Raw genomic sequence first — 15206 nt, forward strand, 5'->3', positions numbered from 1 at the left:
TGAGTTGTTCGAGTGGAATCGTTTCTCTAAATTCGAGCGAGTTTGGCGTGCACTAGCATATGTGCATCGAGTAATAGGAAACATGCGACGAAAGCGACAGGGAGAGCAACTGCAACGCGACCATTTAACGCAGGACGAGCTGAATAAAACCCGGGACACGGTTTGGAGTCTCGTGCAAGAATATGCTTTTCCGGAAGAAGTTAAACCGTTGAAAACAGTCGCTGGTCAAGGTTTGTCTGCAAAGATCGAAAAATCAAGCCGAATCTACAAGTTACCCCCTTTTATGGATGATCGTGGAGTGATTCGTATGGATTCTCGACTATGTGCTGCTAGTTTCATACCTTTTGAGGCAAAGTTCCCAATCATTCTGCCAAAAACACATCCGCTAACGATCCTACTGCTAGACTGGTATCACAGTGCGTATCTTCACCGTAATACAGAAACAGTGATCAACGAGATAAAGCAGCGGTTCCATATACCGTTTCTGCGCACCCAGCTTCGTAAGATGGTGAGATTGTGCAAGTATTGCAAGGTGAAGAAGGCGAAGCCATGTACTCCGCGGATGGCACCACTTCCGGAAGCGAGATTAAGCCCGTTCGTCAGACCGTTTTCGTTCGTCGGCCTTGATTGCTTCGGCCCTATGCAAGCCAAGGTGGGACGTTTACTCGTGAAATGATGGGTCGCATTGTTCACGTGTCTCACCATACGAGCAGTGCACCTAGAAATAGTGTACTCACGCTTCCTGGTAAGAAGGGGATCCCCATTGGAAATCTGGAGCGACAACGGTACGAATTTCGTCGGCGCCAGCCGAGAACTCGAGGAACAGATAAAACATATCAACGAACTGCTGTCGGAAGTTTTCACTAACGCCAACACAAAATGGATTTTCAATCCGCCCTCCGCGGCACATATGGGCGAGTCATGGGAGCGGTTAGTCCGTTCAATAAAAACTGCTTTTGCCAGCCTATTGATCACCAAAAACCCTGATGAGGAAACGCTTTTGATGGAAGCAGAAGAAATAGTCAACTCGCGGCCGCTCACAGTGGTTCCATTGGATAACGAGGAGCAAGAATCACTGACTTCCAACCACTTTCTCCAACTAAGCTCAAAGGGAGTAACACAGCGACCACAGCTATTAGCAGAACGCGCAGAACCGACGAGGAGCAATTGGAGGCAAATGACGTGTCTGGTGGATGAATTCTGGTACCGCTGAGTAAAGGAGTATCTTCCTACAATAGCCAATCGCAGTAAATGGGTAGAAGATTCGGAGCAGCTGAAAGAAGGTGACTTGGTTTTCGTCGTGGACGAGTCGACGCGCAATGAGTGGTTACGAGGAAAAATATTGTCTGCTACGAAGGGACTCGACGGACGAGAAGAAAAGCTATCGTCAAAACTCGGAGCGAAGACCTGCCGTGAAGATAGCTGTGTTGGGCATCGAGGATACCAACTCAAGCGAGGAGAAGTTGGATAACGCTGGACGCAGAAGCCTTGTGACCCGCGTTATGGGTCGGGGGATTTTAGGGGCACTACGCCTCTGCCTAACTGAGAAACACTCCTGCTCATTTCACGTCGGTCGTCACACAGCCGAACGTCACAATTATACCACAATCATTATACCCCGTTTTGTTACCTCAATCCATTCTTATACACCACGCAAAAAAGGAAGAGTTAACCTCACGAATTATTCAGCGCTAATTTAGCGATTCAATAGTTATTTGTTGGTAGGCAGAATAATAGACGTAGGAGACCAAAATTGTAAGTTGCCTTAACATTTATAAATCGTTAAATTCTAATTCACAAAAATAAATTATAGCTATAGAGCTCTGTCCAATCAAATCTGCGACGTTGCTAAAAGAGTGGCCCGAAAACTGTCCCCAACAATTACTTTTGGGTAATTTTGAATAATAATTCAAAATGCGAGTTAATAGGAACAATCGTTTTAATCATTACTCATTCTATATCCTACACTGAGTATGTATCTCCAGGCAAAATAATCCAAGGAATTGAGATCCGGTAACGATATGGAATAGGGTAAATTTGGACGACACCACTCTCGAGTTACTTTTAAGAATCCTATTGAAAGTATTTTTTTTGTTTCGTTCACACCTACTTTAAAAGCTTAGGTCATTCGTGACTTCTGCGGGATTGGAATGCCACCCAGTTAGCTTCGAGGTACGACGTACGATGCTGGTCTAAGAAGCCAGTCGTCTTATGTTCGAATCTCGGCTAGGCGGTGCTTGCTAGTTAGAGTCAGTAGGATTGTTGCACTGGCCCCGTAATTTTCCTGTGCTCTAACAGCCGACTGCGAAGTCTGTCGATAAAGAAGGGTAATGTCTAAAGACGGTATAAACCCATGCAGGGTGTCGACTCAAATCCATAAATAAAATTCCCTGACTTTCCCTGATTTTCCCTGATGCATCAAACGTTGATGCCTGACCCTCAAAACTCGAGTATAAAGCTTATTTGGGTAATTTCTGGCTTAAGTTTTTAACCCTTTAGCATGGCTTATGCGACCTGCTGAAAACTAAAGCAAGATTTCTTCGTGTTTTAAGAACACATATCGAAGATTCTTAACCTATTTCTTACCAGCGTTTCGAAAACGCAACGCACTCTTCTAGCGATTCTATATCCCAAGTAGCACTTGTAACTAATAATAAAAATAAAAAAATACAAAAAGGTTGCACAGTAGTTACATTTAGGATACTTGTAACGAGTTAGGTTACATAAAATTAAAAATAGTTACTTTTTAGTTTTCTAGTGACAAAAATCTCACAAAGTTACCAGGTAGTTACCAAATGACCAAATTGAAACCTTTTTTTCGAACTGTCAACAACTTGGTCGTCGCAAAACAGTCACCTTTCAGTTACGAGTTACCAAATAGTTATCAAGTGACACAAATGAAACCTTTTTCCAAACTGTCATCAACTTGCTGGTCGCAAAACAGTTAATTTTCCGTTACGAGCAGTTACGAAGTCAAAAAAAGTCGGCTAGTAACATTTTCGCAACAATTTGTTCACTGTTCCTTGTAAACACAACGGATTAAGGAAAAACTAGACCTGAAGAATATTGCTAATGGTAAAGATAAACAATTGGTACACGGGTTGTGAAATGCTCTTGTAAATGCGTTTATTTACTTAATTGATGGTACTTGGAATCGTCTCCGCCCAGACATTGGTATTAAGTAAACAAATGATGATTATTCTCAAACGTCAAAACGATCAAGTTACATCGAAACGAAACCGGCAATGAAAATAGGTTACAGTGTAACTTAGAAATGACGACATAAGAAATAAGTGACTACAACAGATTTAATATTGGTTACCGTATAACCGATACCGTAACCAGGTCGAAGGCTAAGGTGACGTACAACTAGAATGTAACTGAAATGTAACCTTCTATGATTAACACTGGTGGTAACTGTTTTATTCAAACTGAAACTATTCTTTGATATTAAATTAACACTTTCTTTTCACAACAATCACTAAAAAATACCTTTTCCCGATATCAACAATGTGAACAATGAACAATGGCTGCTTAAAATCATTTCATGCAATATGCCGAAAACGATACAAAACTTCAAGGACGATGGTGTAGTAGTTAGAACCAAAGGCAAAATGGCTATGAATTTTACTGTGATAGAAGTGATAGCGAAAACAACTTGATTTTTAATGGTTTCTAGGTGAATGCTCCACTAATTCATTATTGCTAAGAATAAATTTAAAAAATCAAAAAATTAAAATTTAAATTTTTATATTTGATTTACAAAACATCAATTTTTCAAAGAAGTAAGTAACGAAAAGCTATATTAAATAAGAGCGCGTGAATTTTTCAAAGCTAGAATCATGCATTTCACCATAAATTTGAAACTGCATTAAAATTTGTGTTGAAATAATAATTTATACACTCTTCTATATTCAACAGTTAAATTTACTGCTTGACGTTGACAGCCATAGATTGAAATAATAAACCTGCTACATTTTCGCTATGCAATAAAAGTTACAAGATAACTAATTTGCCACTAATTGAAAGTCAATTTACAGTTTATGTGTAACTTCAATAGTAACCATTTTGTAACTATACATGTTACATATTGGTTATTGAGTAACTGTTAATGCAACCAGATTTAGTTACATAAGTTGCGCTATTTCGGTTACACAACTGTTATATTTTAGGTTACTGTAACCGAAGTTTTACATTTAAATTTGTCGCATATCAGCCGCTGCGACTCAATTGTGACAACGTGTGCTACTTGGGTAGGGACAATTATGTTTGAGGTATCAACTTGAATCCAAAGAAACAAAGACTGGGAAATAATCTAATCGATAGCTTAGAATCGAAGCGATAACTTCAAAATATGCTGGATAAAAATTCCTGATCAATTCAGCCATTGATCGTCAAATTTGACGAAGTCTGATATTTTCTTCCAATACAGTTCTTGCATGCGTCTATCATTGCAGTGGCACAAAAACAAACAATCTTTCAAAACAAATTGCGCCAACCAAAAGTCAAACGTCAACAAATATTCACATCGCTAACTAAAAAATCTCCAAATATCCACAGATGAAAAACATGCGGCCCTAAAAAGATTATCATTTTAAAAGTTCTAAAAGTTTGGTGCAATTAAAAGTTACCATAATATGTGTCAAAATTTGTACAGACTATTGGAAAAGATTTTAGAAAAAAATCTTCTAAAATCATAATTTTGGACCTCCTTACTGTGTAATAACTCCTGAACAGTTACTGTACTACTACTGTAGACTAAACCATGAGAATCAAACCCATTTTGATAATCAATTTGAACTCGCGGTACAGATAACAACGCACACAAAAAAAAGACTTTTTCGCAATTCCCGTGCGATTCAGGGCTCCTGAACAAATTCTGAAGGAAAAAAATCGTTTCAAAGTGCCATCATGCTACAGAACTGCAGGGCGACGCTCTCACACTGATAAGACGATGCGCGTACCCCGCGGAAAACTGTCATGGCGTGCCGCGATGATGGTAGGCATGTTTCGGAACGGTCACGATAGTTCGCTAGGTGTGTTCGGGTCGGGTAAGCGTAGATAAAAATGACAGTTGAAAGCAATGTTCAATTTATGATCGCGACAATTTTTCACTCCACGTTGCGGTAGCTAAAGCATACGCGTCGTGACTTATTCGGTAAGGTTCCCACCCATCAACACCTTACGGAACGGTTGCTCCTTGCGGGAAAACTGATAACAGAATGTGTGTTTAAAACTTACCAACTTGGAACCCGACGCAGGAAGTTCGGTTGGCGGCTTCGGCGATTGACGTTGGCACTGTAGTTGTTGTTGATATTCAGCAATTTGCTTGCGCAGTGTTGCAATCTGTGAACGAAAGGTTGCGGTGAGAGAAGAAGAAAGAACATGGCATAAGCTTCGTTATCGTAACCGTGAACGTCAGATTAAATCTAGCTCTATTCACCTAGCAGAGTGGTTCGTCAGATGAACCTAGCGGAGTCAAAAATATAAAAAAATAATACTAAAAAGTGGATATTGTTCCAACCAGGGCAATGATTCAACATGGCGACGCATGGTGGTTAGTTGCGGTGAGCAACGCGTTAGTAAAAAGCGCAACAATTTTCCGATTATATTGTGCAATAATTGCTATTCTGCATAGTTTCCCGAGAACCAAGCTGTTCATAATTTTAATTCGGTGCGGTTTGCAGGTTGAAATGGGGACGCCCAGCGAGACATTGGCTGCGCGTATCGAAGCATTGTATGGCTATCTCGCGCGGCGAACCGCGAGAAGGTGCCCGGGGTCGGTTCACCTGTACAAATTTACCATTGCGCGATACTGGCGATAGGTCGGTCTACCTGTCCGCCGGCCGTGGCTGGGCATGTATGAGGCTTCGGTGCTTCGTAAACGGAACCAGGGACGTGGGAATTACACATATGCGAACACAGACGCCATTCAATTGAACTGCGCTTGGGCCGTGGATGGCAGTAGAATGGCGGAGGAAACCAACGGAACACAAAGTCACAAATATAGTTATAATAAAAACGCTTTTTGTGATAACGAATAATTTTACTCCCCACAAGCCCGCTGCACAGTCGTTAACCGTGCCAAGTTTTTAGACCCTATTGGAAAGTCTAGCATATATGTATGTTGGGGCAACGATTGTAAAACATTTTGTGGATTCATTGTATTTTGGTATTTTAGTGATGTTTCAATATCAATTTAGTCGCACCTAAATGGTGGATTAGATCCCGATCAATTTCCTTTAAAGAAGCAGCCAGTTGCTTCATATTGAACCGGCAGGCACCTGAATCAATTGAAAACCTAAATACGAACATAGGAGGAGGGATTCATACCAGGAGGTTTTCCATTTATCCGCGCGTGTGTTAGTTTGTTTGTATTTCGTGACACTTGTGTAAAGATTTCAAACTGGCTTGGATCTAGAATATGTCACAAACGGTATCATCGGGTAACCTCATTTCACGAGAAATTATCGAGAGTGGACACAAAACGAAGATCAATAATTTGTGGCAGATATCAGATCGTCATGTTGTAGAGCGGATGGACTACAATCGTATCCGATCCGGGCAACAACGAAACAACATCCGGAATGTGTCACAGCCGGAAGTGCTGGAGCAATCAGCGGATGGTAAATACCCGTTGGACAGTCGGTTACACAACCGTACGGGCACAAAACACAGCCAGTTTCGGTGCCATATCGTACCGATATAATACGCTGTCATTACTGCGTTTAAGCTTGCGCAAAAGGCAATTATCCCGTGCCGCTGCTGGCTGCGCGGCAAAACCACCGATTCGTTCCACTAATCTGCCTTTCCTACCACCTGAGGAAGCGCGGATCGGCGGGTTGAAGAATAAATACTTGGAGGCTAGGGTTCCGAGGGCCACCCGCACTGTGATGATATGTGTCATGTTAACCGTGTCAGCAGCAAAGGCATACAATTGACCTTAACGAGAAGCGAATATTATTCTCGATCATATTTGCGGCTACATGTGTTTTTTGTTTAGCTTCTGAGCTTAATAAAAGTATTGCTAGAATGGGACACATATTGTTTACTTCTATACCGCAGAATTAATTTTTACAGCAGGCATTATTTACTGAATACCAAAACCTGGAATTTGTACCTTTCAGCTGGGCTTTCCAAACTACTTTAAAATTATCAGGCTTACAAATCAGTCTACTTAGAGACTATCAAGTAGATGGTATTAAAAGCCGTCATGCAAAGATTTTTGCTCTTACAGTTTGTTTTTTACGTCCGGTCTTGATCTCCCAAGTTGCACCGCTTCTTAAAAAGCCTTGGGCATAACCGTCTTTAGAAATTACCCTTCTTCACCGACAGACGTCACAACCGGTCTTTAGCGTGCAGGACAATTACGGGGCTAGTGCAACGATCCTACTGGCTCTAGCAGCAACGCCCGGCCGTGATTTGAACATACGACGACTGTCTTGTGAGACCAACATCGTATCGCAAAGCTAACTATGCTGGGCACCGTTCTTTATATTGCAAAAACAAACCATGTAAAAAATGACCTGAGGGTATTCACTATTCAATGTATCTTGATTTTGACAAGCATTCAAGGCGAAATCCTCAATTGACCAAGCGGCTACCAATTTCATGTTTTCTACTGTGCCAGTTAAGTTCCAGCTCTAGTACCCAGACCTAAAAAAAAGATATATTTGATATGAACTAGAATAAAATTTATTTAATATAACTTCAGTTGCAGTTATACTCCGTGGTTGACCACGGTCGCAAAAAACATCCTTTAAATCCTGCTTATAAATATTAAACAGTTGGGGTCCCGTGATTTACGCAATCATCTAATTAATTGAAAATTGAACGCCATTTTTCCAAAGTAACAGTTCTATCAGAAATTTAGCGCATCCCGCAATAGCAATTTCAAAGATAGGTACAGTTATGGGGAACCAAAAAGCAGGCGAAGAACAATAAATCAATTGGGAAGGATGGAATTGGAGTGGAGCTGCTAAAGAGGCCCGAGGGCTAGTCAATTACTACACCGGCAGATTGTAAGACTTTTGGATACCGAAGGTGTGGAAAGATGGTATTATCTACCCAATTTATAAGAAGAGCAACAAACTAGACTGTGAGAATAATTGTGCCATCACCGTAGTCAATGTCAACTGCCAACGGCCTTTTTTATACAATTTATTTGTTGTATTTTGCGTTCCGGCTTCGTTGAAGGATAATCAGCTGTTTGGACTAAATATTCACTAAATATATGGCTGTCCTTCTAAAAGTCTCTGAATACAGGGTTAACACACACAATTTTTCCATTGATTTTGAAGCTGCGTATGATATCAATGACCGTAAAACGCTATGGTAAATCACGAGAACGACTTTTGCATAAAGCTGATCAAACTAATAAGAGCTACGAAGATCTGGGGTGGATCGCCGCGATTATTCGAATCCCGAAGGGGGTTTTGTCAATCAATGGTCTCTTGTGCATGAGATTCAGCAAAGTGCTACCGGGCGTTATAAACTAAGCGGATATCAAAACGCGGACACAACCTTCAACCAATTAAATCTATTCGTCTGCCGATGACATGGATATTGTCGAAAGAACATCAATAGCGCTGACTTAGCAGACTAGAGCGCGAAGCAGAGAAGTTGGAAATAAATACGGCCAAAACAAAATACCTATATGCTGGCTGGCGGAACGAGCGTCGACCGACGCTCCATTCGCTGTTATGAGTTATGTCGTCTGCGAAGGCTAGGAATTGACTACATTTGCCGAGGATCGTTCTCTCGTTTCGATACCTGCTTGCCGGATCACACCTTCAACAGCGATATTAAATAACGTACAGGACAGTCCATCCCCGTGCTACAACCCTCTGCGCGATTCGAGAGTGCCCCCGAAACACGCACGTAGCACATCACACGTTCCAGGGTAGCTGCATCATCTGCCATAGCTGTTCGCGCTTAACTGTATCGTATGCTGCCCTGAAATCCGCGAAAATATGATGCGTGAGTACGTTGTGCTCCCCATATTTCTCGAGGATTTGTCGGAGAGTGAATATTTGATCCGTAGTAGCACAGACCTCCGTAAAACCCTGATACCGCCCAACGAAATCTCTTTGGGTTTGGGACATTGGATATAGTCGGCGTAATAAAATCTAGGAGAACACCTTGTAGGCAGCGTTGATCAGCATTATGCCGCGGTAATTACAGCTATCGGGCCGATCGTCTTTTTTGTAACTGAGACAAACTACTCCTCCCGTAGTTTCTCTTCTTCCCAAATCCTTGAAATTATCCAGTAAAGTGCTGTTTCTAGCGATTCCTGGCCATTTTTGTAGAGTTCTACCGGGAGTTAGTCTTTTCCGGAGCTTCTATTATGTTTCACCTGCTCTATTTCTCGCCGGACCTCTTCGAGATCGGGAGCTAGCACGCTGTTATCGTTTGTAGCCACTCCTAGGTTAACGTTCCGTCTCCTTCTGTTATGTCGCCGTTTAGATGCTTATCGAAGAACTGCTTCCAGCTGTCGGCCACCTCGCGCTCATTTGTGACCAGGTTTACCTCCGCTTCCCGGCACATATCAGGTTGCGGTCCTTTACGAAGTTAGTTAACCTTCTCATAGAACTTGCGCATTGGCATCGTGCGTGAGGAGAGGTTCACTCACCTCGGTGATTGAACAAAGTTGTATGGTGGGCTCACTGGCAAGAGAAGTATCAGATCACAATCTTTTACATGATTGTGAGGAACGTGCTGCTCGAGCCAAAGATGCTGAAGTATCAGATCTAGTTAACGATTATTTCCGTGATTCTGTTGCTACAACTGCGCAAATCAATACAGAATTATGCAACACTTTATGGGAACGTCTTGGAATTCAGTCTACTCGCGATTACTGATCGTCACGTTGAAGCTGCTATTAACAAACTTAAATGTTCGTTTTTCGCCGAACCCGAACCCGATGGAATTCCATAATGTAGTTTGAAAAAATGTGCTGCAATATTTATCCGTCCACTATGTCTGCTGTTTAATTTGTCACTTCAACAGAACCTATTTCCTACAAGTTGGAAGCTTTCAGTTATGTTTCCAGTGCACAAAAAGGGTGACAAACAAAATGTAAAAAATGTTATCACATCTCTTTGCGCATGTCCAAAAGTATTTGAAACAATTATGCATGATGCCCCCTTCGCCAGCTGTAGGCATTACGTCTCATTGGATCAACATGGGTTTTATCCAAAACGTTCCACTGCAACAAACCTTGTGCAGTTCACAGCAAAATGTTTACAAAACATGAGTGTAGGTGCCCAAATTGATGCTGTCTATACTGACCTAAAAGCTGCATTTGACCGTGTTCACCACAGCATATTACTGGACAAACTGGATAAACTTGGCGTAGGCTCCAGTCTTGTACAATGGTTTCGATCCTATCTATTGGAACGAATATTCTACGTGAAGTTGGGGAAAGTGCAATCCGAGTATTTTTCGAACCTCTCCGGCATTCCACAGGGCAGCAATTTAGGACCACTGATCTTTATGTTATTTATCAATGACATATTGCTTCTGCTTCCAGAAAATTGCCGCATGCTTTTTGCAAACGCTATCAAACTATTTAAAATTGTCAGAAATAGTGCTGATTGTTTAGCGCTCCAGCGCTTAGTTGACGTTTTTCTGCAATGGTATTCCAATAATCTTCTAACGGTCACTATCGCGAAGTGTTGTGCGATTTTATTCCATCGCAAGTCCAACCCGGTTACATTCAGCTATACCATGTGTGGTCAGATTGTAGCTAGAGGAAATACGATTCGTGATTTGGGTGCAACTCTGGATACGCCACTCACCTTCAGGCCACACTACAACGAAATAGTTGCCGAGGCTAAAAGACAGTTCGGTTTTATTTACAAGATAACTGGAGAATGTCGGGATCCTAATTGTCTTCGATCACTGTATTGTGTATTGGTGCGTTCTATTCTTGAGTCTAACTCAGTGGTTTAGTGTCCATTCAACGCTAATTGGATTGCAAAAATTGAAGCCGTGCAACGAAGATATGTACGGCATGCTTTACGCTTTCATCTATGGCGTATCGAACTCCTGTTGCCAGAATACACAGATCGCTGCCGGCTACTCGGAATACAAACATTGGAGCAAAAAAGTTTCGAAGTACAAGCCGTATTCATTGGGAAAATTTTAACCGGTGATATCAATGTTCTGAATATTTTGCAACAGCTTAACTTATATGCACCAGAAGGATCATTACGGTCCAGGAATCTATTATTCTTATCGCAGCGTAACGTGTCTTTTATCATTAAGACCACATGTCCGATGATTTTTATACCGACAAATAAACAAATTCCTGTTTAACATCAGTTTAATCAGTGTCAGCCAGTGGAAACAGAAATTGTCTAAGAGTGCGGTACAAGCCGCGGAAGCGTGAGAGCGTTGGTGCTAAGTCATTCGACGCTAGATGACGCTAGAATACACATTTCCAGCTAAATCGATACGTCCGCTGATACTCCTTATCAGTCCTTGCGACTGCAAGGTAAATAATACACCGATGCTTGGAGAACGATTGGCCATTAGGACTTTTAGAGCCTACAGCTGCTGAAGTGTTTCATAAATCGGGGATAAGTCAATGGAGCAACTCAGCTTGTTAGAGATGACGATCAACATACCTCCACCACGAGATTTTTCGCTGTTCTGCTGGTTATGATGATGTCTAAAAACTTCGAAAAACAATTATATCGAAGTTCGACTCTGTTACATCAATAAAAAATATATCGATTTTGGTTCGAAGTCCACTTACGTTCTGACAGTAAATCAGCATCGGATTGGAGGAATTCAGTTGCGCATCAGACACAGAACTCGAAACGGGGACGGCGTCACCGAAAGAGTTGTTATAGGAATTATCGCACGTACTTGATCAGTATTGCCAGACGCAGGACCGGGACAGCTGTTGTTCGCTGGCAGGAATGACTCGACTGTGGTGAGGAAGTCGAAGACTACCGTAATACCGAAGTCATTTAATCCCGGCGGCACAGCGCTAAATGTAGGTAGAGATACGATGAACTGTTGCCTGTTGATGTCTGACTGTTGCCCATGTAGCGTACTTACGATACTTTTAGTTATATTAACTTACTAATAACTCAAATTAGTCACATAATAGTTAGCTAAATTGTTTTATAGCAAGTGTATTACTACCCAGGTAACCAGTAAGCATTAGTATAAGCAGTAAATCAATCGTTTATTAGCATCCCTGGCACTTTATACTGCAGGATGCTGTTTATCAGTCTTTTGACTGCATAACTGTTGTAAATTGGCATCCACAATTCTATTTAAATTCTTCTTGTCGGTAACTAACTGCAAATAAGCATTGCCTGCAATATAAGAGGGCTGGCAGTAAAGTAGCCGCAGATTTTGCCAAAATAGCATATAAGTAGCATTTAAGGCAAATTAAATGCTTATAGGCTTGCATTCAAATTGCATTGGAAATGCTTATTGGTTATCTGGCTATGTCTGAAGGCACTTATTATTTAACTTACATGCACCTCAGATTTCTCTTCACAGGATGTTAGTATTAATCAAAACAATTAATTTAGCGCAGGTCTTAAAATATTCTATCTTGGGTTTTTTGAAAAATTCAATTTTCAAGGTTATTTAGGGGTCATTCCCTCTCAAGTGATCATATCCGTTGTAGTTGACCACATCCGATTTCAACCAAATTTGGTGTAATTGCTCATTCCGACCCCACCTTCATTTACCCAAAGTTTTGTACGGATTAATCAATCCCCCTTGCAGTGACGCTTCTCCATTTTTCCCAGATTTTTGAAAATACTCATTTTTCACTGCATGTCACTGCAAGGGGGATTGTTCAATCCATACAAAACTTTGAGAAATTAAATATGGGGTCGGAATAGGCAATTATACCAAATTTGGTTGAAATCGGAGGTGGTCGATTACAACGGATACGATCTCTTGAGAGGGGATGACCCCTAAATAACCTTGAAAATCGAATTTTTCAAAAAACCCAAGATTCTTTTACCGAGTTATCTACCCAGGTAACCAATAAGCATTACCAATGCTATTCAAATGCAAACCAATAAGCAATTTTGAATGCCAAATTAATGCGAATAGGCTGTCAAAAAGCTAATAAACAACAACGTGCAGCTTAAAATACCAGATATGGTAATAAGCAGCTGATTTACTGCTTATGTTAATGCTTACTGATTACCTGGGTGGTTCTATAGACAGGGTAATCTGTACGAACCGATAATGTTTCATTTTGGCAAAGGTCCAGATCTTTGAAAGTGTCCTGGTCAGTCGATAGCATCGAACAATCAATGACGATTTGGGTTGTACTGTTGGGTGAACGTTATGATGTGACATTTTTTTTAACGTTAGTATTCTATTCCAATTGTTTTAAATCATTCCAGAAATAGATCAATGTCTTCTTGGAGCGCAATACAAACAGTCAATAGAGGAAGTTATCGAACAGAAAAACTTGAGAACATCAGCGAGCAAGGTTTCGGGGATTCAAGCAGAAATAAATCATTACCAATCATGTATAGCAAGAAGAACAGCGGTCTTAGGTGACTACCCTGATAGAACCCAAAAGTCCACGTTCGAAGGCCTTCGAGAAGTTTACATATCATCATTTGTTTCATTTGTTTTTCAACAGTGTGTATAAGTGAGCACATCACATTGATAATTGTTGTACGGTAAAATGAATTCTTGCTATCTTATGAACAAGTGCTATCGTGTCGTTTTTCCTATAAATGAGGAAGATTCTATCTCTGAGCGATTTGTTAAAGAATATGCTCGAAGAAACTTGAATTACTTGAATTACGCACAATTTTTAAAGAGACTGCTTGAAATTCAACCAATCGTTATTGAATTATTGTCTTTCAGACAGTTTTTATACTACAAATACCTAGTAGTAGTTCTGTCCATGAAAATGTATTCACTAAATTCTTTTGATTACATAGATGGATGCATTTTCATGAACAAAATTATTACTTGTAGCACAAAATCTGCATTTGAATTCCAAAAACTCAATGACGACTGTTTGAACCTTAGGTAAGATTACGCTGTGGCAATTCATCGTTGCTCAATACAGAACGAAAGAACGTGAAGCAGACATACTGCAGCATTGATAGGGTTTTCAGAAGACCGATACCTAGTTGCAATTTAACTAAAAAAATCGGTAAAGTTACATCAATTGAAGTCGTGATTCTCCAGGTCAGTTTTATGAAGGGCCAAAAAGGAATTGGTCGGTAAGCAACATCACTTACACGTACCGGGAATATTGAGAATTTCCTTCCAAGGACTAGTAGATCAGATGAGCTAGTCGGTTAATCAGAATGACCCTAACAGTTGTGGAGAAGAGCCCGCTCGTTATCCACGATGTCTTGCTAACCTAGAACCAAGGTTAATCTTAGAAAGTTGGCTGCTCCATGCTCCCTAAGCACACCGATTTAGACGAGCGCCATCAGGGGCACCTCAGCAAGACTCGGTCAAAACATGCAGTTACATATATACAATTTTATTTAGGTAGTGGATTAAGAGAGTAGTAGCTACCCGATATTATGATTCAGGGATTTTTTGTTGTTTCTAATACAGAGAAAATTTAATTGCAATGATTATCACCTAAAACAAAAAAACAAGTGTGCTGGTGAATAAAACATTACCTCCTGATCCTGAGTCGCACAAAGTCCCGTTAGCTGTTTAACTTTCTCCTGGGCTTGGTCGAGCTCCACAATCGGATTGAACCGCCCAGCAGCTTCGTCCTGCTGTTCCGATTCATTCACGATACCTTCGGCTAACACTTCCTGCGCGAAGCTCGTGATTTGGCCCTTCACCTTACTCAAACTATCGTTGAGCTTAAGCCACGACATTAGTACATAGATTCTTTCGTAGTTAGCTGTTTTCTTGCTCAAATCCTGCGGAACACCGCACTGTTTTGCGCAACACTTCTTCTTGTCTTCAACAAAACCTAGCGAAATTTTTCAACATCACACTCAACAGCACGACAGGCAAACACAAGTCGGTAGCCGGCAGCAGCACACAAAATTGCGACGAATTACTTTCGGTCGAAAATACGGCAATATTTTTTGTATTTTTTAGCAAAACTTTTTTACATTCCCTTACACGTACCTACATCACACGCAAATCAAAACAAAAACATGAATCCAGGCTTTGACGTTTCACTTTTGTGCTGGAAGTGCTGTGAGTGGGTGGTTGCGCGTGTTGCG

General features: G+C 41.0%; 1 protein-coding gene across 1 annotated transcript in view; it reads right to left on the bottom strand.

Moving 5' to 3' along the window:
* LOC128732853 (thyroid receptor-interacting protein 11) overlaps window positions 1–15094 on the bottom strand; it is a 105777-nt gene extending 90683 nt beyond the window's left edge. The window contains exons 1-2 of the mRNA XM_053826269.1: window positions 14643–15094; window positions 5242–5346 (exon numbers count right to left, since the gene is read on the bottom strand). Of these exons, the coding sequence (XP_053682244.1) occupies window positions 5242–5346; window positions 14643–14849 (312 nt within the window). The 5' untranslated portion in view covers window positions 14850–15094. The remainder of the gene's footprint in view (window positions 1–5241; window positions 5347–14642) is intronic.
* Window positions 15095–15206: the final 112 nt, after the last annotated feature.

Source organism: Sabethes cyaneus, chromosome 1 (genome assembly GCF_943734655.1).
Source record: "Sabethes cyaneus chromosome 1, idSabCyanKW18_F2, whole genome shotgun sequence".
NCBI classification, from domain to species: Eukaryota; Metazoa; Arthropoda; class Insecta; order Diptera; family Culicidae; genus Sabethes; species Sabethes cyaneus.